The sequence below is a fragment of the Ascaphus truei genome, chromosome 5 (assembly GCF_040206685.1).
Source record: "Ascaphus truei isolate aAscTru1 chromosome 5, aAscTru1.hap1, whole genome shotgun sequence".
NCBI lineage: Eukaryota > Metazoa > Chordata > Amphibia > Anura > Ascaphidae > Ascaphus > Ascaphus truei.
In genome coordinates this window covers 186,115,755-186,142,084 of record NC_134487.1, presented here as the reverse complement: position 1 = coordinate 186,142,084, position 26,330 = coordinate 186,115,755, and the positions used below count along the sequence as shown (strand labels likewise).

At 48.7% G+C, this 26,330-nt stretch overlaps 1 protein-coding gene across 1 annotated transcript in view; it reads left to right on the top strand.

Moving 5' to 3' along the window:
- The window catches only part of LOC142495654 (prolactin-releasing peptide receptor-like), a 292,869-nt gene extending 267,078 nt beyond the window's left edge, over positions 1-25,791 (top strand). The window contains exon 3 of the mRNA XM_075601412.1: positions 24,318-25,791. Within this exon, the coding sequence (XP_075457527.1) occupies positions 24,318-24,951 (634 nt within the window). The 3' untranslated portion in view covers positions 24,952-25,791. The remainder of the gene's footprint in view (positions 1-24,317) is intronic.
- Positions 25,792-26,330: the final 539 nt, after the last annotated feature.

Genomic DNA, 26,330 nt, shown 5'->3' with positions numbered 1-26,330 from the left:
CACACAACAGTAACAGGGTGATACAGTCAGACAGACAGTCAGTACACAGATAACAGTATTTACTTGTGTGTGAACCAAACAGTGTATTTGAATAAGCAGATGCACAGCCAGGAACATTCAAACACGTTTCTCCTGCCCGTGCAGTTGCTTATGTAGCTCTTGTACCCCCGGGGTACTAACACTACGCGTGCTGCTGTCACCTGTGGCTAACAGGAGGCCTGAACCTCCGCCATTGGGAGCCTGGGGTATACTTATACACAATGCAGCGCCTCCACCGATGAGGGATCCCAACGTGGTGGGAGTGTTCCCTCACCAGAACCAACATACACAGTAAATACACACACAGTAAGATAAGAATAGTATTTACTAAGCATATGAATAAAACTTCTTACATAGGTCTCATTGTATCATTTCTCATGTCAATCATGGCATCACCCCACATATCAATCTTTGCATCAACCTTGTCCTTTCAGTAGCAATGTGCTTGGGCACTTAAACCCTGAGTGTCCACAAACAATCGTGTACATGTGAGGGATAGCGCTTCCTGTATTGGGGCCCGATGGTTCACTTATAATACCTCCCTGATCATAGTCCTGACCAGGATAATCAGCAACAATAAGTGGCTCTGCAACATGGTCCTGCTGTGTGGCGCGACGCTCCTTGCAGGGATGATTCCACCGTCTGACTGCTCTAGGGAGGGACCCCCAGCCGGATGATCCTTTGGTACCAATCTCTACTACTGAGTCCAGATCTTCTTTCAGCTATCAAGCTGCACTGACATTCAGGCAATGTCCTGCAGCATATCTCTCTCTCTATTGATATAATGAAGGAGTCCCTATCTTAAGGCCTTTCCCTATATCAGACACAGAGTTTATCTACTGTGTCTCAGGGGGACTAACTGGGCGCTGGGGGGTTACCTCTGGTCTAGTCCCTGGAGCACAGCTCTGTTGACACTACCTGCACCTTCAGGGTCCAGGTCTTGACTCTCCGTTTCCTGTCCCAGCATGCAGTAGTCTTTCCTCCCTTCAGGAGCAACCCAGCCATACCATTGGTTGCCGCGCATCACCTGGCCGCTTCTCCCTAAGCATCATGGGAGTTGTAGTCTCTCTGCTGCTGAATTAACATTGAGGCCACGTGCGCATAGGACACTCCGCATGCGCAACTCTTAATGGCCGCCGCTGGGTGCCCTGCGCATGCGCAACCTCTCAGGCCCCTATCATTCTCTGCTTCTGAGCATACTCGAGCACACAATATGGCGGCGCCCTGTGGTGGGAGCCATCGGCGACTCTGCCAGCTACATCCCCACATAATAGAGGGTAAGGAGGGGGGAAATGGGAGAGCGGGGGGGAACCGGGGGGGACCTGGCTACATCTATATTAGCTACTAGTCTGTCCCACTCCCCATCCATGAGAAAGGCCCTTATTGGATCTCTTCTCCTCCTTATTTATTTCTTTTTTCTGACACAGCCATTTTTTCTTTAGACACTTTTTTTCTGACACCGGCTTGACGGCAGCCGCGGGCAGCCAGACCCCGAGTCACCGGGCCCGGGACGTCACCCCTGGCAGACCCACCCTATTGGCTGCCCTGATACCAAGTGCTGCAAGGCGGCAGCGCTATTCTATGACTTTACCTAGCGCTGCCACCGAGCAGCATCTTGATTATACCAGGGAGGGCGAGCAGAGGAGGCTTCGAGGAGTGGCGGAGCCGTGGTCATGAGCGATTCGCCCTCATTGGCTAAACCGCTCACGTGACACGGCCATCGCCTGAATAAACCAAATTCCAAAGTGTCTTCCCCAGCTGTACGCCTTGCAGTACGATGCGCCACGACTGTCGCCAGCAGTATGAGCAGTTTCATTGGAATGAAGCAAAAATAACGCCATTCATGTTTTTGGGTATAATCATGGCCTAAGACTCACGCAAATCGCATGACAATTGACAGGGCTGAATGTGGATACTCAGAGTCGTACTGCGCCTTTTACATTATCAAAACAATTAACCCATATACTGGAAAACAAACGACACTTCAGAGGTCTTATTCAAAATAGGTACATTAATTTATTGAAATGGGTGAAGACCGCTAGAATGTTTTCCCGTACAGGGGTATATGGGTTGATTTTTTTGATACTGGATGCACCTGCAGGTTGTTGAGCATGCACCAGAGGCAATACCCATGCGAGTCGAGTAAGTGCATCTTTTCTCTATCTCCTTTATTATATAATACCTGTATTTACCTTTCCAATGACCTATTCTGATCTGGTACAGTATTTGTAGAATAGAAATAAAATTGCTCAATAGACCATAACCAGCCACCAGGGGACACATTCAGTTTGCTTTCTATTGTGATGCCTCTGTGGCTCTAATTTGATTTTATTGCTGCATTCACAGGGTTATTTTTTTGTTTTATAGTCTATGTATTACAGTAATTCCCCTAGTATTGTATTGTTGCTGTATCTCATCCTTATAACTAATTAATAAAGTCCTGTTCTCTTTCTATGAGAGACTAATGAACACACAGCTGAGAGAACGATTTAACCGCATCACAGTTGGAGAAGACTGAAAAGCATTTTTGTATGTATCTCTTTATTTACAGTATATAGCGCCAACAGTGTACTCAGCACGTCACAAAGACAATACAGTACAGGGAATTAAAATACTACAATAAGCGCAGCAAAGTCAGACAATAGGAAAGGAAAACCCTGCCCCGGAGAGCTTACAGTCTAAGGGGAATGTTGGGAGACTTACAGAGACAGCAGGTGAGGGAATAAGTGCAGTAGATGTCAGTGATTGGTCACAATGGTTGGAGAGAGAGAGAAGAGAGAGAGAATGGAGAGAGAAGGGAGAGAGAAATAGGGTAGGTATAATGAGATGCAGGAGAGCTAGGGGAGAGAGTTCCCATGTATTGGAGGAGTTGATCCAATGAGTAGGAGTTGAAAGAGGTGTATAAATCAGGCCTGGGAGGGCAGTGTGGCACTAGCAATTCAGCAGAAGCTTAGATACCGAGTCTATAGATGTGTACAAATTGTCAAAGCATTTAGAAAGGCAAGTTCTGACAGTTGCAGGGTTATTGTTGAAGTGCAGAGCCCAGTTTTTCTTGTAGTCTTCACCTTAGAGAAGTTAACTAAGCCAATGCAATAATGTGATCTCTTAGAGAAAATAATGGTGCCATTACATACAATATCAGATAATCTCCTGTTAGGGACAGGAAGTAGCGGTGCAGTGCCTGTAAGTGAAAAACGATGGGAGCCAGATCGCAGAAAAATTTATTGGGCTGTCAGCAACATTTTAAAATAGAGGTACGGGAACCTCTAACGCGTTTCACGCACCTGTGTGCTTTTTCAAAGAAAACGCGTTACAGCTCCTTGTATCTCTATTTTAAAATGTTGCTGACAGCCCAATAAATCTTCTCTGCGATCTGGCTGCCATCGTTTTTCACTTACAGGCAGTGCACCGCTATTTCGTGTCCCCCACAGGAGATTATCCGATATCCCACAGGATGCACGCCAAACCGGACTCTTTAACCAACAAAGTCGTGAGTAATCTTTGAATATGCTGCTTACTTACTCAAGGACTTTACAGTTGTTTATGGTCTAGCTCCAGGATTATATTGCAGTACTAGAAGGGGTCCGTTGTATCAACGTTTGTGGGACTGCAGGCACCCCCTGCACAGCTACCCTCTGGAGCATATTATGACATTTTGAGTGTTATTACTTTCATATAATTTATTCAACATTCCGGACCTACCAGTTTTTTGCCTTAAATGTACGGCTTTATTCTCAATGAGGAACTTGTTTTTTCTGAGCACTGATTCATGAAATGCTGGTCCTTTTTTATGTATACCATTACATAAGATATTTTCTGCCGCTGGAAGGTACCTCATAGCATACAGTAGCACTGCTTAGTAAATATAGCCACTCAAATCTGTTTAACGGCAACTAAACAGTATTATTCCATAATACACCTCCAGGTGGCGATAGGTACCCTACACCTCTGCAACTGCAAATTGCTACAAACAAAGCTGGTCACACTGTAAGTGCAATATACGAAAGAACATGAATATTATATTATTATGAACAAGAGAGTAACGAGGTTGCTTTTTGGCAAAAGGGCCCTCTTGAGCATTTGGCCAGCAGAGATGTGCTACGCTCAAAACAGACAGGCCTTTCTGTGAGTGTTAGTGTGTTCATTCTGTGGGCGTTATTGTGCAGCGATAATTACACTCCTGCAGGATTACCAGTGTATGGGCAAAGAAGCAAGGTGCTATTTAAGAAATAATAAACTTATCTATGTGTTTGGTATTTTATTTAATTAGGAATCTTGAAATACAGAATGGAAGATACAGAATTTTGCAGAGCAATGCTGTTTGTATGAGCTCTTCTCGGTTCAACCTTTTGCTGTTTCAAGGGCCTGCATTCGACTTGCCTAGATCCTGCAAAAGGGTGGCTACATTGCAGGATGCAATACACATGTACTGTTGTAGCATGTGGCATTGTTCCCCCAGATAAAACAACATCTGCCATTATAATTAAGTAATAATCCCCGAAGAACAGGGCATTACTGGCCAATAATGCCCTGGCTGTTGAAGGCCCGAGGCGAAGCCGAGGGACTTTAACCCAGCCAGGGCATTATTGGCCAGTAATGCCGTTCTGAGGGGATTATTACTATTATACTGTAGGCTAAATGTAGACTTTTTCAGAAATAATAGACACTTTTGAATAGTTATATAGATTTTTTAATTAAAATAAAATGGTAAATACATGAATCCACCTCTATATACTCTTACACTGCAGATATCAATATCCACAATGCCGCCTCCTCTGCACACAAACACACACACACACACACATCTACACACAAACACAAGCTGCTGCTACACACACACACACACACACACAGCACCTCCTCACACACACACACACACACTGGAGCTCTACACACACACAACACAGCACATCTACACTCACAACACAGCACCTCTACACACACACAAACTGCTGCTACACACACAAACTGCTGCTACACACAAATACAACACAACAGCACACACACAGCTGCTGCTACACTCATAAACACTGCTGTTGCCACACACACACACACACACACACACACACACACACAGAAACTACAGCCAGAAACAAACTGCAGACAGACACTCACTTACATACTTTGCAGACTCTCTCTCCCCACCCCACCATTTCAACTGAATCTTCTCAGTTCACGGAGCAAGGGGGAGGAGTCAACCCGTGGCTGATACTTTTTAACCAATCCCCTGCCCTGTCTCAGAGCTGTTCATACTTTTAGACCAATCCCCTGCCCTGTCTCAACTCTTCTTAAAGATGATTGGCTGAAAATAATCACATTGAAATCAACACTTTGCAAGCAGCTACATTTCCGGGCATTACTGATTGGATAATGCCCGGAATTTTAACCAATCAGAGGGCAGGAATTTCAATAATGCCCTGAATTGGACTGCTTTAGCCTATAATAAGTAATAATCCAGAAGAAGAGGGCATTACTGGAAGAGTTGAAGGCCGAGGGGAAACCGGGGGACTTTCACCCAGCCAGGGCATTATTGGCCAGTAATGCCCTGTTCTGAGGGGATTATTACTATTATAGGCTAAATGTATTTTTTTTTTTTTTCATGTAGCCCCCTGTAAACAGCACAGGCTATACATATCTTTCTCCTACTGTGGTAAGTCCTGTTAAGGGCAGGCACCAGTAGTAATCATGGGTTTTCCCCCTTCAAGCCCTGCCCTGTGTGATAGATGCAGGCCCCTGACTCTGTGGCATGAGACAGAGGGGAGGTACTGCCGACATCATGAGGGGTGGGGCTGAGACTATTTAGCAGCCCATTCCTGTAAGTGACAGTTAGTCTACTTCTGGAAGTCTGTCCTGGGAGTTGGAAGAGAGAGGAATAGGTCGAGCTCTCTTCTGGGAGCAGGAGAGATACTAAGAGGACTCTGGCCTATGATAGTCAGCGAGTGAGCAGAGCTCCGGTGGAACTAATGACCCTCACCCTGATGAGGGGGTGATAGGGAGGATCTAACCCCGCCCAGAGGGGACCCTCTGAGGTGGGCACTGGGGTATTGAGGCCCCGCACAGACCATCCTGTGGAGTACCATCTGGAGGAAAGGAAAGGAGGGGTGAAAGGCTGTGTACCTTGGGATTACTGCTGTGTGCTGCTACTACTGCTGTTGTTGTTGCGGCTGTCTGCTGCAAGGCTGCTGTGTACAATAAAGAGAGACACTGCTGATCTTAATAGAGAATGTTGTGTGATTCTGGAGCATCCACCCTGGGACCAGGGGTCACTTCTTCTATACGGGTCCTACCCCATACCCTGGGAAGGTATAGAGGATGGAGGCGCTGCACCACCACTAAAAGAATGAGGCAACTACACCAGAAACCTGGTCCTGTCTCCCCCACAACATCGTGGGAAGCTCAGGCCCTCCTGTTACCGGCAGGTATGCACCACCCATACACGTGTAGCCAGCCCTCACACACCCTAGATATAGTATCTGTGTCTGGGGGGGGGGGGAAACAAGGGTTACATTTGGAGGCGAGCTGCTGAGATCCAGAAAAGGCCAGGCTTACAGCAAGGCAGAGCAGAAAGAGTGATGTGCACTCTCCGGTCAAGTGCTGAAGAGAGTAGGGCGCAATTGCATACCGGGGGTAGTCAGGGGAGCGTGGACCTCCGCTCCCGCACAGTACGCCCTGGGCGCCCTAAGCGGGTGGCGTAGAGGGGTGCATAACTATAGCTGCCCGAGTCCCTTGAGGAAGATAGTGTGAGGCAACTGGGGGGGTCAGCCTGCTAACGTGTCCAGGGACCATGGCCCAGGGCCCGCACTATGAGTGGCCAAAAGAGGAACGCCCGTACCTAGGGAGATGCCCGGTACACTAGCTAGCACCCACAACACGCACCACAGAGCACTTGCCGGAATAGTCATCGAGTTCAGTGCACAAGAAGGAGTTCTGCCTAGCCTGGGGTATGCCACCTCATATTAGTGGGTACCAGATTGAGCATGCAGAAAGAAGCATGAAGTGTCAGTGGGTACAGTCAGTGTCTAGGTTCGAGTTACACCTTAGACACTGAGAGTAGTGTACAATTAAATGTAGTGGGCGCATCGAAGATGGCGTCCGTCTCTACATGTGCTCCGAGGAGCAAAGAAGAAGAACTCAAAATGGCGACAAATGCGTCATCCACGGCCCAGCAGATAGCAGCCGACGTAAAATGGCGTTTCCCACCACCCGTTGGAGCGAGCACGTGAATCGTGCAAACAGACTGTGCGAGAAATGTGGCGGGAAATGTGCAGGGGTTTGGCGCCAAACCCAGATCCCCTGAAAGAGGAGCGGCGCGAAAGCCCACCCACCTGTGCTGTGACTGGTCAACAAACCAGGTCGCATCACACTGAGAGAAGGAGGGCCCCGCCTCTGGATTCCACCAGAGGGAGGGGGCACAAGGAGAGACAATCAGGAGCGTCCTCCCTAGCAAAAGGAGGGACAGGAAGCGAGAGCGAAGAGCTTCACTTCTGTCTGGCATTCGAGGAGCAAGGAGATGAAACACTGAACTGTTCCACCCCTGAGCTAACAATGTCTGAGAGGAGCACCACGATCTACCAGCTATCGGGAGGCCTAGTGGTAGTAGAGGTGGTGGAGCTTGAATACCTCCGGTGTTTGTGTGTACACTGCGGGATACCCGGAGCGGTCCCAAGCACCAAGGCACGATGCCCTCAATGCGGCACGTTCTACCTGTGGCCTAACGAGCCATGGCCTCTAATCGAGACCCCGCGGGGTGCCTCTCCGGGAACATTAACGGAGGTGGCGGAAAGTAAAGACAAGACTGCCCTGGTTCCCCGTTGCAACCTAGCGGGAAGAACAAAGGCCCAGCCCGCTACAGAACCGAGCGAGCTGTCGACGGAGAAGAGCGCGACCGCAGTGGAGGTACCGGAGCGAGACCGTTTCGTACCCATACCCACTGGTTGTATCGCAGAAGAACACAGTGACTCCCTTGCGGAGGATCCGATCGTGATCTCCTCGGAGGAAGAGGTTGGCGTACCATTGGTGGCGATGCGCCTACCGGCGAACCACCCCAGCGGAAACAGAGAGAAGCAGACGAGTCCGGACACCTTCCGACGGCGAGCGCTGGTGCGGCCTGAGGCCCATAGAAGTCCCACGGCCGTGGTGACTCCCAGTGCGGCAGAGATGGCGTCCGAGACGATCGAGGAGGACACCCAGATCACCAAAAAGCAGCGGAGCGGTAAGGAGACACCACCACCACCTTGCTCCCGCCAGGCGAAGGCAGCAACCGAGGAGGATGAGAAGGAGAGGCTTGCGGCCTACTTGTCCGTCCGCGAACTGGATGCTCCGCCAACGCCCATGCCGGTCCTCGACTCACTTCCGGTGCGTGACCACGGAGCGGATGGAGATTCCGCAGGCACCGGTGAGGACGTCACTTCCGGGCCCAATGGAAAGCGAGGCCCTGGAGTGCTGTTCTCCTCATGGAGAGTAGCCATGGCCACTGCAATGGCCACCCTGAAGAGCAAAGGCCCATCGAGAGAGGCGCGAAGTATGGCGGAGAAAGCACCCAAGAAAGCGTCCCTTGGTCTTGGTATTACCCACTTGCTGGACACTGACTTGAACATTGCCCCTGCCCCAACCCCTAGCTCCATCGCCCTGGCCACTGCCCCTGCCCCGTCATGAGTGTTGTCACCGGGACCTAGCGGTGATAAACTGAGCACATATCCCAAATACTCCAGAGACTTGCGGGACTGGGAATTGAGCGATGAGGGGTCTTATGCGGAAATACCATATGACAGTATGATACCTGTGCCTAACCCTGTGCCGGTTTCTCCTACAGCTAGAGGGAGACCGAGGGTCCCACACTCCAGCAGAGGCTGGGTCGGTCAGTACGGGGGTTCCCAAGATGAACCCTACCAGGTACATAAATGACAAAGGGAGGAGAGATTGCTCGCGCTCTACAGAGGCGGGGACGTCCGGTGTCTCGTCACAAGTGGAGTCAGAGGTAGAGCACACCAGTCATTCCACAGAGTACGAGCACCGCGATAAATGGTGGGCACCTCTGTTCACTGGGTACCACGCAGGTATGGACCGTACGCGGTTCCTGCTCATTAAGAACAACATAGTAGATCATTGGTGGGCGGCAGGTGCTTTTACTCCCCAGGAGGTAGAGGATGAGATAGATCACAGGTATCGGGAGATAGAACAGAAACTCATTCAGCCCAAAGGCCCCAGTATATTGTACGATGAGGATGCTCTTGTAGATCCAGAGTTTTGGGTACTGCCAAGCAGGGCGGGTCACCATAAGCTCATTAAGTTAAGCCGAGCCGACTGAGCCATAGTGGCTAGGTATAGGCAGTCACATGGATATGAATACCCTTATGTGCCTGAGCCCATCATGAGGGAAATAGAGGAGAGCAGAGACAGTTGGCTTCGAGAAGCCGTGCAGGAGTACCTTCGGACCAAGTTTGGTAAAGCTGGGTATCATAATGAGGACCGTATAAGTGAGTTAGTCAGGATATGGAGCATAGGACGTTGTATATACATGCACAGCGTAATCTATTGACCGGAGCATGGGTCGGTCCAGTCCTTCTTTGTGACCGTTACGGATCACAATGGCAGGAAAATTCGGAAACCGGATCCGAGCCATTATTACTAAGGTTCTCCACGTTGGGAGTAACTGTGTGTTATTAGTACCTCATAGAGCATATGTTATGTCTATCCAACTGCATGACATGATTGTTTGTTTCCCAGGTTGTTCACCGCAGGATGGTGCTGCTAAAGCTAGGTCCAGGTGGGGACCATTGGATTCCACCAGAGGGAGAGTGTAGCCCCCCTGTAAACAACACAGGCTATACATATCTTTCTCCTACTGTGGTAAGTCCTGTTAAGGGCAGGCACCAGTAGTAATAATGGGTTTTCCCCCTTCAAGCCCTGCCCTGAGTGATAGATGCAGGCCCCTGACTTTGTGGAAGGCATGAGACAAAGGGGAGGTACTGCTGACATCATGAGGGGTGGGGCTGAGACTATTTAGCAGCCCATTCCTGTAAGTGACAGTTAGTCTACTTCTGGAAGTCTGTCCTGGGAGTTGGAAGAGAGAGGAATAGGTCGAGCTCTCTCCTGGGAGCAGGAGAGATACTAAGAGGACTCTGGTCTATGATAGTCAGCGAGTGAGCAGAGCTCCGGTGGAACCAATGCCCCTCACCCTGATGAGGGGGTGATGGGGAGGATCTACCCCCGCCCAGAGGGGACCCTCTGAGGTGGGCACTGGGGCAGTGTCCATGAGCGGGAGTTTCCTGACATGGTCAGTCACGGTGCCTAGGGAGAGGATGGCGGGAACATGTCCCAGGCCAAAAGCATGTGTCAGGGGAATTTCATGCCGCTGGGCCCACTTGCGCACCTCGGGCTGCGAGGGCACAAACATGATGAAAAAAAAAGCTGTGTGTGCTAAGCACGTGCATAGTAAGTGAAACTTCGTGTGTTGTCAGCATCATATAAAGTAACAAAAATATTATTACTGCTTAGAGCATGAGTAAATTTGATTGGCGGGGTCATGTTTATTGGCAGCAGTACCAGCATCATGGATGTTGAGCGGGTGGAGGAGCTCACAGGGGTGGGGGGGAAATAGGCACATCATTCAGGGAGGGGTGGAATAGGCACATCATTCAGGGAATGGAAACAAAAGAAAACAGCGCACAACGCCAAATAGTGAAGCAAATTCAACAATATATTATAGAATTAAAAAGGGGGTAATATATCTGCGTACATGAAAAAGGTTGGTAAAAGGCATGTAGTGTGTATCACACTGTTTACCACTCGGCAGCTGTTAGCTGTAGATTCAGGTGCTTGCTTCCCTCTGCTGCTGCAGCTCAGTTGATTCTGGGGCAGGACGTCAGTCTTTTCACTCCCAAGGGGATTTCCCTTCATGCAGCCAGGTTCAGCAGCTGGTACTGGGGCTCGGTGAAATCGCTCCTGCTTCCTGGCCGATATGAAGCTGCTCCTATACCTCGGCAGGTGTATCCTCTGCACAGAGGTTAAAACGCAGCTTGCTGCTGTCTACACAGCAGTGGTGGATTCAATAGGGAAGTTTGAACAGTCTTACAAAGTCTCTCACAAGTGTCCAAAACGGCACACAGGATGAAATAAAAACAGGACAGGCCAACACATAGACAAAGGCCAATGTAAGCAGATATAAGGCAATAGGATGTAACATTCTATTGCCTTATATCTGCTTACATTGGCCTTTGTCTATGTGTTGGCCTGTCCTGTTTTTATTTCATCCTGTGTGCCGTTTTGGACACTTGTGAGAGACTTTGTAAGACTGTTCAAACTTCCCTATTGAATCCACCACTGCTGTGTAGACAGCAGCAAGCTGCGTTTTAACCTCTGTGCAGAGGATACACCTGCCGAGGTATAGGAGCAGCTTCATATCGGCCAGGAAGCAGGAGCGATTTCACCGAGCCCCAGTACCAGCTGCTGAACCTGGCTGCATGAAGGGAAATCCCCTTGGGAGTGAAAAGACTGACGTCCTGCCCCAGAATCAACTGAGCTGCAGCAGCAGAGGGAAGCAAGCACCTGAATCTACAGCTAACAGCTGCCGAGTGGTAAACAGTGTGATACACACTACATGCCTTTTACCAACCTTTTTCATGTACGCAGATATATTACCCCCTTTTTAATTCTATAATATATTGTTGAATTTGCTTCACTATTTGGCGTTGTGCGCTGTTTTCTTTTGTTTCCATTCTCTTAGTGTGTGTGGGGTGCTGAGCCACCCCTGCGTTTACAGCTGCAGACGCCATTATCCCCAACACGGTTATGTGGCACTTATTATTTAATGTATAATTATCTCACTGTGGGAGTTGTGGTTTAATTTTTTATAAATTTTTTATCACTAAATTGATGGTATAGTCACTGCACTGTATATATTTATACATTTAAACTTTATAGGTAGTTAAGTAGTAGCGCACAGTTATGTTTTTTATGTTTACATCATTCAGGGGCAGTGTTCGGCGTATCAGTGGGGTGTGTGCGTGCGTGTGTCAGAGTGTGCGTGTGTGTGTCAGAGTGTGCGTGCGGGTGTCAGAGTGTGCGTGCGGGTGTCAGAGTGTGCGTGCGGGTGTCAGAATGTGCGTGCGTGTCAGTGTGCGTGCGTCAGAGTGTGTCAGTCAGTGTGTGTGTGTCAGTGTCTCAGTGTGTGTGTGTCAGTGTGTGTGTGCGTGTGTGTGTGTGTGTGTGTGTGTGTGTGTGTATGTGTGTGTGTGTGTGTGTGTATTGTATTGTATGTATTGTATGTCTTTATTTATATAGCGCCATTAGTGTACATAGCACTTCACAGTAGTAATACATGTGGTAATCAAATAAATAACAGATAATATAAATAACAGATCATGGGAATAAGTGCTTTAGACATAAAAGTAACATTTCGGAAGAGGAGTCCCTGCCCCGAGGAGCTTACAGTCTAATTGGTAGGTAGAGAGAACGTACAGAGACAGTAGGAGGGAGCTCTGGTAAGTGCGTCTGCAGGGGGCCAATCTTTATGTATCCTGTGTTCAGAATATCCACAGTGCTATTCATGTGTGTGTCAGTGTGTCAGTGTGTGTGTATGTGTGTCAGTCAGTGTGTGTGTGTATGTGTGTCAGTCAGTGTGTGTGTGTGTGTCAGTCAATGTGTGTCTGTCTGTGTCCTGCAACCCCCCCCCAGCACACTTGTCCTCCCCCCAGCACACTTGTCCTTTCTCTGCAGCACCCTTATCCTGCCCCCAGCACATTTTCCTGTCCCCAGCACCTTTCAGCAGTCTCCCCCCCAGCACACTTGTCCTCCCCCCAGCACCCTTATCCTTTCTCTGCAGCACCCTTATCCTGCCCCCAGAACATTTTCCTGTCCCCAGCACCTTTCAGCAGTCTCCCCCCCCCCCCAGCACAATTGTCCTCCCCCCAGCACCCTTATCCTGCCCCCAGCACCTTTCAGCAATCTCCTCCCTCCCCCCCCCCCCAATTTCTACCAGATCGCGGCATGGAGGCAGTGGCGGCGGGGGGAGGGAGGCAGCGCGTCATAGTCAGCTGGAGCCGGCTCGGATGGGAGCGCTGCAGCGATGCCTCTTCTGATGGTGCTGCGCACTCAAATTCCCGTTACCGGAGCAGGAGCCGTTCCACTCGCTATGGAGTGACAAAGCCCGCCTTATTTTGCGTGACGTCACAGCCGAGCCGGAGTTCCATTGGCTGTCCCCATGATGATGAGCGCTGCCCCCGGGTGAGGTAAGGACGCTTCTGAGGGCGTTATTCAGTCAGCGGGACACATGGAAGGGGTAGCAGGGAGGGAGGAGAGATGCTGAGCAGCGGCTCACTGAGTCCACTTGGCCCACACCCGTGACCCGCTACACCTTTCACTCAAAAGCACCGGAAGCTCTGCGGCAGCCATCTTGCTACACCCATGGCAGCGGACGTGTGGGGGTAACGGCGGCCGTTAGGAGCGGCGACAGCAGGCGTGTGGGGGGAGGGGGAGGGGGAGCCGTGACGTCACTTCCGTTTCACATTTCGCCCCCAACTCTCCCATTTTACCCTATCAGAATAGGTGCCACTTAAGAAGTTTCACTTCAAAAAACTTGTTGCACAATTAAGAAAAATATATGGGGCACCCCAAGTCTAAGATCTCAGCAGCGCCTCCAAATGTAGCCCTTTTTCTGAACCCTCCCAAAGGAACTACTGGTCGCTGTACAACACCTGTGGCTCCAGGAGATCTGAGCCTCCGCTAGCTGGGAGCCTGGGGTAACCTTTATTAGCGCAGCGCCTCCACTTACCCAGGATCCCGTGATGTGAGATTCCCCTGGGCAAGAAACATATACATACACATGTGTGATGCAACCAACTTTACTGAAATCGCAACAGTACCTTAGCACTTCATCATATTACTTCACACCCAGCATATATCCTAACACATAACCTATAACGCAATATAACCTTAACTCAGCTAAATGATAATGTCCTTATACGTGAGTGGCTCGGCCACGCTCTCAACGAGTATGTCCTTACACTAATAGAAAGGAGTGCTCCGTGTATTAGGCCTTTGGTCACTCACTAGTGTCCTCAAAGAGTTATGCCTAAGGCGGGACCAGCACCTGTTGACCAGTGTTGGTGCACTTAACGTAAATACGGTAATGCTTCAAAAAGGATCAGCCGAATCCTTGCTTGTCTTTGATGTCCGAAGTGCAGCTGTCTGGTCCCAAGCAGCTCACCAGCAAACCTGATCCGCACGCTTGTCCCTAACTGTCTACACAGTAAGGTGACTGATTGCTCACTATGGGCATCCCTGCAGCACAGCAACCTACTGTGGCTCAGGGGCTTCTCCTAAGGGCCTGCGGGGTAAAGCTAGCCTATGCAGGTGGGTCACTGACCCCCTGCACGCATACACCCTCCTCCTTTACTTTCCAGATCACCTCTGACTAGCGTGGTCTCTCCCCCACGCTTCCCTTTCCTGCCCCTGTCATCCTAGCCTTCTGATTGGTTCTTCACATCAGGTGACTGCCCAGGAGCTCATGGGAATTGTAGTTTCTCCACGGAGCCTCTCTGCCTAATCTGCACAGACACACAGCCTGCCTGACTCTGCTCTAACACACTGCAACACTGTTGCAGACACTCCCCATGCCTCCCACTGAACCGAGTCAAACACCAACTGAACACACACTGAACACACATATGAGGTTCCTACCACATCCTTACACAGCATCTCCTCTACACTCACAATACAGCCCCTCTACACACACACACGCACAACACACACACACACACACACTGGAGCTCTAGACACACAACACTGGAGCTCTAGACACACAACACAGCACCTCTACACTCACAACACAGCACCTCTACACACACACACACACACACACACACACACACACACACACACACACACACACACACACACACACACACACACACACACACACACACACACACACACAACACAGTAGCTCTACACACACACACAACACAGCAGCTCTACACACACAACACAGCAGCTCTACACACATGCTACACCCATAAACACTGCTGCTGACACTGACACACACACACACACACTTGAGCTCTATACACACACAAACTGCACATATGTAGCCGTGACCCCTGATTCACCCCGAGTAATGAGAGGTTGCGCTTGCAAGGAGTAGTTGTAGAAGGCCGCGAAGGAGGAGAATACATATTGGAAAGGAGCAGTCCCTTGACCCAGCAGCCCCCACGGGGAGGTTCAGGTGAGCGCGTTTAGCCTATGGGCGGAGGAGTTGCCAGAGATATAGGCAGTGGTTGCACGCACGTGGAGTTAGAGCATCGTGGAGAGACGAGGAGACGGAGATACTGCGCTGGGAGGTTGTACCCCCATGCGCAGGCAAGGTGTCCCCGGCCCAGTTAGCCCTGAGTCACCGTAGAGACAAGCTGAGCTAGGGACACCCTTAGTAAGGGCTTTACCCCCTAAACTATTGCGGTGTTCGGGACTACCCTATCAAGGAGAAGCGCCCCATATCGTAGCAGGGGACCCTCAGAGACTCTTTTTGAAGAACCGTGGCAGTTCCGAGCACCGGAGTGCTTGGCAGGTATTTCATCAAGTGCACCAACTTTGCCCTTTCAATCACCTAAGACCTAGTGGCTGCGCAGTCACCCCTACACATATACATAGCCGTTGGGAGCGAGAAAACTGATTAACGTATTGGACACAGGGTGGGAACACCCGGTGGCGGGATTGGGGGAAAGTACTTTTGGCGTCCGCCGAGGCGCAAGTTATTGTTGGCGTCCGCCGAGGCGCATAGATGTGGACGTCCTCCGTGGCGTGTTACACGTTGTATATCAGTGTACTGGAATCTCATGGCATGTAATGAATCGTAAGGTTGAACTATCAGTAAACGAGATTGGTTTTATAACATGGTCGTGTAAGAGAAATACTGGTATAGAGGTCCTGCGAAGACTAACTCCCCCTTTGGCGGGATCTGTCGCAGGTGGAGGCACTGCACCGAACCTAAATATATATGTATTGTATGCACCCCGGGCTCTCCGTGGCAGAGGCTCAGGCCCTGTGAGCCAGCAGGTAACACAGCACAGAGTAACAGCTTGCCAAGTGATAGGAAGCAGGGTTACACATACAACAACAGCACAATACACACACACACACACACACACACTGCAGCCACAATAAAAAATGCAGCCACTTACTAAGCTTTGCACTCTCCCCCCCCCCCCCCCACACCTCTACACACAGCACAGGACCTCTACACACACAACACTGCACCTCTACACACACACACAACACTGCACCTCTACACACTGCACCTCTACACACAACAAAGCACCTCTACACACACACACACACAGAAACTGCTGCTACACACACGTTACACCCATGTAGCCCTGTTTCCTTCTGAATACAGTACAACTACCAATGCTGTATAACCTGCTGGCTCACAGGGCCTAAGCCTCTGCCACGGAGAGCCTGGAGCAATATATTTATATAGAGTACCTCTTATCAGATGCAGCGCTTCCACATGCAATGGCTCCAAGCAGAGCGGAAGATGTTCCTCGCAGGACAATAATACAATACTACACACACAGCATGTAAAAGAAACAGTAGCTTTACTAGCGGTAACCATAACCATGCATTATATATCCCTATCGGTGTTACTCTTCAATGAGACACTATACTACCGCGTCTCACAGGACGCGACCCTTCACCGTGTTCCCACACCGTGTCCAATACCCCAAAGTGAGTATGTGTGTAACTGTGCAGCCACTAGTATGAATGATATAGTTGGTGCACTTAATGGATGTTACCTGCTGCAAACAGACTTCACAAAGGATCCGACGACGCGGAGCTGCCTGTGATACCTTCCGGGGCAATCCCACCCGGATGGCTGATGATATGCCTGAAGAGGTCTGGTCCCAAACCTCTGGGATGGTGCTCTGACAGTCTCTGTGTTTTTAGCAGCTTCACTCACTAATGTGACATGTTCTTATTCTAGGGCCTGTCCCTACATTAACACTGACTGACTGTGACTCAGGGCCTATCTGGGCCTGGGGGTATACGGGCCTAGTGTAGAGGCTACTTGCCTCTCTACACACTGGGCTCCTTCCTCGTCCCCCTCCCGATCTTCCCTGCCTGTGTGCTACCCTGTGCAACCTACTATCTCTTCCTGCAGAGTCTCCTATTGCCCTATTGGCTCCCTGGCGTCACCTGCTCTGGCTGAGGCTCATGGGACTTGTAGTCTCCGGGCCTAGGCCCCTTCCGATTGGCCCGTGCTTCGCGCGCTACCGCAGCCACTCTCTGCTCATGCGAAACCTCTTTTTGACGCCGTCGCCTACGAGACTCTCTGCGCATGCACAAGTATAAATGGCGGCGCCCTGGACGCTCGGGCCGCCGCGGAGCCTCCGGTGTACTGAAACGCTCCCTGCACGCTCTGCAACCTTCCCTTATTCTCCCATTGCAGCGGAGATAAGGGTAAGCCTGGGGGACCTGGCTACATCCTCCCCCCTGTAGAATTCAATGACCTTGCTTGGAACAACATAACAATAACTGTTTATAACTTCGTACACAGGTTATATAATAAAAATGCATGAATACATACAACTTAACATAACATAGCTCTATATAAGATTGTACATCTCACTGAACATAACGATAACAGATTTCACTCAATTGCGAGCCCACTGCTGAGCCTCATAATGGGGTGCCCCGAACTGATCATAGGTCATCCTCATTGGAGGCTGTCCGACTCTCTGACTCCTTCGTAGCTGTTCTTCGGTCACTCACTCGGGAGAGCGGCCACTATAGACCTGAGGCTCCACGTCTTCCCTTGAGGGGAATAAAGTCTCTGAACAGTCATTGGAAGGCATAAAACAGTGACTCTGTGGGTCCAGAGGTGAGCTTTCGGGAGCTACCGTATTAGGCATTTGATTTCAGAGCTCTTTACCCGTAGCTCCCCCGGGAGATGCTCGTCGAGTTCGAAGGCCCCTTTGAAAGGGTCCCTCTTGAGGATTTTCAGAGGCAGTGTCATTATCAGTCTCTTGGCCAACCTCTCGTGGGCTCATCTCTCCATTCAACGGGGTAGCTAATATCTCAGGCTCATCCTCTCCCACTTGTGGGATAGGAAGAATGATTTTTGTGCCATACCTTTACCTGACCCTCGGATTCTTTGATACGGTAGACCGGGAGGCCAGGCTTCTGAGACTCACTTCATATACACCCTCTCGCCACTGGTCGGCTAGTTTATGTTTCCCCGGCCCCCCAAGTTGTGGAGAAGTACAGCATCTCCAGGATTATGTCCCGGTGTTTGACCTTGTGGTCGTAGCTTTTTTTATTTCCGACATTCAGTTTCTCCGTAGACTTTTCAGCTTTCTGTTATGCCTGTTGCAAATTCTCTTGAAGCCGTTTTACATATTTGAAATGATTGGCATTGTGAACTCCATCAGTGGAGACTCTTAATCGTATATCCACAGGCAGTCGGGCTTCTCTCCCGAACATCAGAAAGTAGGGAGAGAATCCAGTAGATTCGTGTGGAGTACAATTGTAAGCGTGTACTAACGTTTCTACATGTCAGCTCCACTCTGTCTTCTGCGCGCCAGTTAGGGTCCCCAACATGTCTAGTAAGGAACGATTGAACCGTTCTGGCAAGGCATCTCCTTCAGGGTGGTAAGGAGTGGTTCGTGATTTAGTGATGTTCAAAATCTTTAACAACTCTCGAATCAATTTGCTTTCAAAGTCTCGGCCTTGATCAGACTGCAATCTGTTGGGAAGGCCTATGTATACCGAACAAACAAGCATTACTCACGCAATACTACATTGAGCATAACCACCTGTTCACAGTAGTCAGGACAACCTTGCTACTAGATCTACAGGGTGACCATAGTAGAATACATAGACCGTCTAGTGTCTATTTTTAAATACTGTAAAAGATTACACAATAAATACAACATACACCGTTTTTAATACACATTTATTAATAAAACTAGTTTATACACATTTTTTCACCCCTGACCACATTATTTCATAAAGGTCTGCAGTGCGCCTACAAAGGGATCTTTTGTGTGCCTTCTTTGGTACATCCCCACGCTCATATTGACCCACTCCCTAGGCAGCACGCCTCTACCATCAAGGGGTTAGAGCGAGGTCCCTCTCTATTGCAATCTGTAACAAACTGCAGCCACAAAGAAACTGCAACCACTTACTTCTTTGCAGACACCATCTCTCTCTCTCTCCCCCCTTCTCCCCTCCCCCCCTCCCCCAAATCAACTGAATCTGCTCAGAAAATCTGTCTGCTCGGGAGGGGGAGGAGTCAACCCAGGGCTGAAACGTCCTGACCAATCCCCTGCCCTGTCTCAGAGCTTTTACTTCAAGCAAACCCATCCCTTGCCCTATCTCAGCTGTTCTGCAAAGCTGATTGGCTGGAAATAAACCCATTGAAAAAATTCCGGGCATTATCCAATCAGAGAGCAGGGTTTTCAATAATGCCCTGAATTTTAATGCTTTAGCCTATAATGCAGATTATAGGCTAAAGCAGTACAATTCAGGGCATTATTGAAAACCCTGCTCTCTGATTGGTTAAAATTCCGGGCATTATCCACAGTAATGCCCTGAATTTCAGCAGCTTGCAAAATGCAGTTTTCAATCTGTTTATTTGCAGCCAATCAGCTTGCAGAACAGCTGAGACAGAGCAGGGGATTGGTTTGAATAAAGTAAAAGCTCTGAGACATGGCAGGGGATTGGTCAAAAAGTCAATCAGTCACGGTTTGACTCCTCCCCCTCCCGAGCTGACTGAGATTTTCTGAGCAGATTCAGTTAAATTGGGGGGGGGGGGGAGAGACTGCAAAGAAGTGTGTGTGTGTGTGTGTGTGTGTGTGTGTGTGTGTGTGTGTGTGTGTGTGTGTGTGTGTGTGTGTGTGTGTGTGTGTGTGTGTGTGTGTGTGTGTGTGTGTGTGTGTGTGTGTGTGTGTGTGTGTGTGTGTGGAGGAGCTGTGTTGTGTGTAGAGCTGGGGGGGGAGTGCAAAGTTTAGTAAATGGCTGCATTTTTTATTGTGGCTGCAGTGTGTGTGTGTGTTGTGCTGTTGTATGTGTAGCACCAGTTTGTGTGAGTGTAGAGCGGGTGTGTGTGTGTGTGTGTGTGTGTGTGTGTGTGTGTGTGTGTGTGTGTGTGTGTGTGTGTGTGTGTGTGTGTGTGTGTGTATAGAGCTCCAGTGTGTGTGTGTGTGTGTGTGTGTGTGTGTCAGTAGCAGTGTTTATGGGTGTAGCATGTGTGTGTAGCGGCAGAGTTTGTATGTGTAGAGCTGCAGTGTGTGTAGAGCTGTTGTGTGTGTGTAGAGGTGCTGTGTGTGTGTAGAGGTGCTCTGTGTGTAGAGGTGCTGTGTAGTGAGTGTAGATGAGGTGCTGTGTTGTGTGTCTAGAGCTCCAGTGTGTGTGTGTGTGTGTGTGTAGAGGCACTGTGGTGTGTGTGTGTGTGTGTGTGTGTGTGTGTGTGTGTGTGTGTGTGTGTGTGTGTGTGTGTGTCAGCAGTTTGTGTGTGAGCTGGTGTGTGAGCGTGTGTGTACACAGAGGGGGCGGCAGTGTGTGGATATAGATATCTGCAGTGTAAGAGTATATAGAGGTGGTTTCATGTACAGGCATACCCCGCATTAACGTACGCAATGGGACCGGAGCATGTATGTAAAGCGAAAATGTACTTAAAGTGAAGCACTACCTTTTCCCACTTATCGATGCATGTACTGTACTGCAATTGTCATATACGTGCATAACTGATGTAAATAACGCATTTGTAACAGGCTCTATAGTCTCCCCGCTTGCGCACAGCTTCGGTACAGGCAGGGAGACGATATTGCTGTTCAGGACGTGCTGACAGGCGCATGCGTGAGCTGCCGTTTGCCTACTGGGCGATATGTACTTACTCGCGAGTGTACTTAAAGTGAGTGTACTTAAAGCGGGGTATGCCTGTATTTACCATTTTATTTGAATAAAAAAAATCTATTAAACTATACAAAAGTGTCTATTATTTATGAAATAAGCCTACATTTAGCCTATAATAGTAATAATCCCCTCAGAACAGGGCATTACTGGCCAATAATGCCCTGGCTGTGTTAAAGTCCCTCGGCTTCGCCTCGGGCCTTCAACTCTTCCAGCCAGGGCATTATTGGCGAGTAATGCCCTGTTCTTCAGGGATTATTACTTAATTATAGGCTAAAGCAGTAAAATTCAGGGCATTATTGAAAACCCTGCTCTCTAATTGGTTAAAATTCCGGGCATTATCCAATCAGTAATGCCTGGAATTTAAGCAGCAGAAAATGTCGTTTTCAATGTGTTCATTTCCAGCCAATCAGCTTTCAGAAAAGCTGAGACAGGGCAGGGGATTCGTCTGATTGAAGTAACAGCTCTGAGACAGGGCAGGGGATTGGTCAGGACGTATCAGCCACGGGTTGACTCCTCCCCCTCCTGAGCTGACTGATATTTTCTGAGCAGATTCAGTTGAATTGGGAGGGAGTCTGCAAATAAGTAAGTGGCTGTCTGCAGTTTCTTTGTAGCTGCAGTTTGTGTGTGCCAGTAGCAGTGTGTGTGTGTGTGTGTGTGTGTGTGTGTGTTGTGCTGTTGTATATCTGTGTAGAGGTGCTGTGTGTGTGTCAGTAGCAGTGTTTATGGGTGTAGCATGTGTGTGTAGCAGCAGTGTGTGTGTAGAGCTGTTGTGTGTGTGTGTGTGTGTGTGTGTGTGTGTGTGTGTGTGTGTGTGTGTGTGTGTGTGTGTGTGTGTGTGTGTGTAGCTGCTGTGGTGTGTGTGTGTGGTTGTGTGTGTGTGTGTGTAGAGCTGCGGTGTTGGGTGTGTGTAGTGCTGTGTAGTGAGTGTAGAGGAGGTTGTGTGAGTGTGTGTAGAGCTGTTGTGTTGTGTATGTGTGTGTTGAGCTGGTGTGTGTGTGTGTGTGTTTGTGCGCGTGTGTGTGTGTGTGTGTGTGTACACAGAGGGGCGGCAGTGTGTGATATAGATGTCTGCAGTGTAAGCGTATATAGAGGTGGTTTCATGTATTTACCATTTTATTTTAATAAAAAAATCTATTTAACTATACAAAAGTGTCTATTATTTATGAAAAAAGCCTACATTTAGCCTATAATAGTAATAATCCCCTCAGAACAGGGCATTATTGGCCAGTAATGCCCTGTTCTTTGGGGATTATTAGATGATTACTTAATTATAGGCTAAAGCAGTAAAATTCAGGGCATTATTGAAATCCCTGCTCTCTGATTGGATAATGCCCGGAATGTTAACCAATCAGTAATGGTCTGAAATTTCTGGCAGCTTGCCAAGTTTTTCAGCCAATCAGCTTTAAGGTTTCATTTACAAAGCGTGACATTTGCACTTAGACAGGGGAGGTGATTGGACAGAACACACCAGCAAGGCACTGACTCCTCCCCCACCCTGTCTGCAGAGAGCTCCGCACAGGAGAGTGAAGGGAAAGGTTTGTGTGTCTGCTTAGTGTGTTTTGTTGGTGTAAAGGGGGTCAGCAGAGTGTTTTATTAGTGTGTGTCTTCTATTGGTGTGTGTTTGTGGGTGTAGAGGGGGAGCTGCAATGTGTGTGTGTATTCAGTGTGTGTTTTGTGATTGGAGGAGGGTGCAGAGTGTTTTGTTGGTGTGTGTCTGCAGTGTGTGGGTTTACAGGGGGCTGCAGTGGGTGTAGAGGGGGGCTGCTGGTGTGTGTTTTGTGGATGTAGAGGTGGCAGAGCCTGTTTTGTTGATTTGTGTGTATCTCTGCAGTGCGTTTTGTAGGTGCAGAGGGGTGGCTGCAGTGTGTTTTGTGGGTGGAGGAGGGGTGCAGAATGTTGTGTGTGTGTGTGTGTGTGTGTGTCTGTCTGTCTGTCTGCCTGCAGTGTGTGGGTTTACATGGGGGGTGTAGAGGGGGGCTGCTGGTGTGTGTGTTTTATGGATGTACAGGGGACAGCAGTCTGTTTTGATGGTGTGTGTCTGCAGTGTGTTTTGTGGGTGTAGAGGGGGGGGCTGCTGTGTTTTGTTAGTGTAAAGGGTGGAGGAGGTCTGCAGTGTGGTGTGTGTGTGTGTGTGTGTGTGTGTGTGTGTGTGTGTGTGTGTGTGTGTGTGTGTGTGTGTGTGTGTGTGTGTGTGTGTGTGTGTGTGTGTGTGTGTGTGTGTGTGTGTGTGGGGGGCTGTGTATATGTACAATTTTTTTTTAAATAAACTTGCAGTAAAAGCATAAGAATGTAGACAATCATGCTGATAAAAATCAATGACTACAAAAATGTATATTTTTTAGGAATTTTTTTTAAATAAAAAGCCTACATTTAGCCTATAATAGTAATAATCCCCTCAGAACAGGGCATTATTGACCAGTAATGCCCTGTTCTTCTGGGATTATTACTTAAATATCACAGACTTTACAAAGGATCAATGCATAGTTAGTGTAGATTATCAAACCATATCACACCCTAATGATCCAGAAGGGACAATGAACCCAGCTACATCTGTACCTTAACAGACCCAGTTCTTCATATATAAAGGGGAATATGCTAAGTACAGATGTAACAAGACTTACTGTCCCTGGCACAACGGACGAACAATCAAAAGTCTGCGGCAATGGGGACAGTGTCTGCCGCAACGGGGCAGCGGGGGGGGCGTCCATACTTATGAATGGGACCTCCACAGTGTTAATCCTTCTGTGCCTCAGAGGAAATGAAAACAATACATCTTGTTACATCTATATTACAAACTAAAGCATTGCTCGACAATCAGGTGAATGTTGTATTATTTTGGCTGTACATCACTTTGTGTCAATCTAGCAAAATGTTTGGCTTCAATTTTGTTTCAGTTGCACCAGTCAGGTTTTTAGGTACAGTAGTGGTTTCATGAGGATTTAGGAAAGGAGAGAATCAGCATAACTCCTCATTTCCGCCTGTAAGTAGCGCAATTTCCTCAGTCTTTGCACTGAATAAATCCACCAGGGTTAGATGGCGATATCCTATTATCCTGAAACGTTTGCCCCAAATGTTAGAAGCGAGATTAACACACATCATAAATAAGCCGCCCCTGTGAAATAGCGCAAATTAAGTGTGTGCTCTTTATCGTGGTTACAATTGCACCATTTTGATACATGGTTCCACTGTCTTTTGTTTTGAAGTACTGGAGCTAAAGTACTGTAAGTAATGTGTAAAAAGACACAATTGAGAAGTCCATTTAATTCCAGAACTACCGTTTGCCTGTTTGATACATAACCTGTAATTTAGATGCTCCTGTTCTTAGAGCAGCCAAATGGCCACATCTAATTTTGTTTATCTTCTTCCAGGTACTATGCAACAGTGCACCCTTTAAAAAGGAGGATCTCCGTGACCAACTGTGTATATGTACTGGGGGGTATCTGGCTTCTGTCCTGTGCCCTGGTAGGACCAGCTATCGCCCATACGTATCATGTGGAGTTCCAACAAGAAGGCTTCACTATATGCGAAGAATTTTGGGTAGACAAAGAGACGGAGCGGCTCGCCTATGCCTACAGCACCCTGATTATCACCTACATCCTTCCCTTGTCCGCTGTATCATTATCTTACATATGCATCACAGTCAAGCTGAAGAACAGAGTGGTCCCTGGCCACCCCACGCAGAACCAGGCTGAGTTCGACAGGCTGCGCAAAAGGAAGATATTCAGGCTCATTGTGCTGGTGGTGACGGCTTTCGGGATCTGCTGGCTTCCGATTCACGTTTTCAACATCATACGGGACATTGACATCAACCTAATCAACAAGCACTACTTTCTGCTCATCCAGCTTCTCTGCCACTGGTTTGCCATGAGTTCATCCTGTTGCAACCCTTTCCTCTATGCCTGGCTGCACGACCGCTTCCGCAGTGAGCTTAAGAAGATGTTCACCTTCAAGCGCAAGATCATTCCCACCAACAACTGTGTGGCAGTTAGTGTGATGCTCTGAAAACTTGTGGTTTGGATATCTAGCTAATGGACACTGCACTAAAAAAGTCAGCATGATGCTCTAAGAAGCCCGTAGACTTTCACAAAGATATGATGGACATGTTATTCGGTCAACATAATGCAAAAAAGGATACAGAATATGGGCTTATATGCAGTGAATACATGTGTTTTTGAGGATAGAGAAGCGCAGACATCTTCAGATCCTTAATTATGGAAAACATTTTTCAACCATATAGTGGCAATCCACGCTGGCTGATTTGTTTTGCAAATTGTGTGTGTGTGTGTGTGTGTATATTTATATATATTATATAAAAATAAAGAATGTCTAGGGCACTCAATGTGACAACTATATACTGTACAGAGAAAAAACGAAAGTCAGGGTGCACACAGAGGGGCCCGGGTCACCATCCAGCTCCAGAACTAATATATAAAAAGAACAGACCTGCAGCACTCACTGAAGATAGAAAAACTATTTATTGCATCAGATAAGGAGGAACATATCAAAAAAGAGCCGCATTTCGGACCTCATGGTCCTTTATTAAGCTTATCCAGGAGGTCCGAAACGTTATAGGTTCCTGCTTATCTGATGCAATAAATAGTTTTTCTATCTTCAGTGAGTGCTGAAGGTCTGTTCTTTTTCTATATTATATACAGTATATCATTTAAGCAGGGGGCTCTCTGGAGGTGAACCCGGTTAATTTCAGCTCTGGTGACCCCTGCTTCCAGAGATACTTACCTCTGCAGTAGGTGCCGGTAGCTGCTCTCCACGTCTACCAGGGTTCCCAATAAGTCAGCTGTTCAGAGATTTTGCTCTCTGCAGACTAATAGAACCATGAGCTTTAAACTTTAAAGTCCTGCTTGCTCAGCCAGAGCGGCTACCCGCACCTACTTTAGTGGTAAGTATCTACGGAAGCTGGTCGTCCCTGGAGATGCAATTAATGGGGTTCAACTCTGGAGAGATAAAGATATAAAAATATTCACCGGCTTGGATTACTCCTTTAAGCCACAGATCATGACTGCCATTAGAGGCTCTAACCACAATACATACTGTACATACACACATTTGTTACTGTCGCGGCCGAGTTTATTCTTACCTTTGCCCGGTCTCGGCCGCGACAGTAACCGGACGCGCGCCGAGGTGTCCCGGGCGCGCGCCGGAGCCTCGGAGGATCGGTCCTCCGATCAGGGCTTCCCCCTCCCCTCTCCGGGTCCGCTGGAGCCCCCCACCGCATCCCCCACATTAGGAGCAACCCAGGGCTCCCTCGGGGAGCCCTGGGCACGCGCGCCGTGCGCGCACACTCCCGATGAAGCGTGACCGCGCATTGATGACGCGCGGCACGCCGAGGGAAAGCAACGAGCAAGCCGGGACACCTCCCGGCT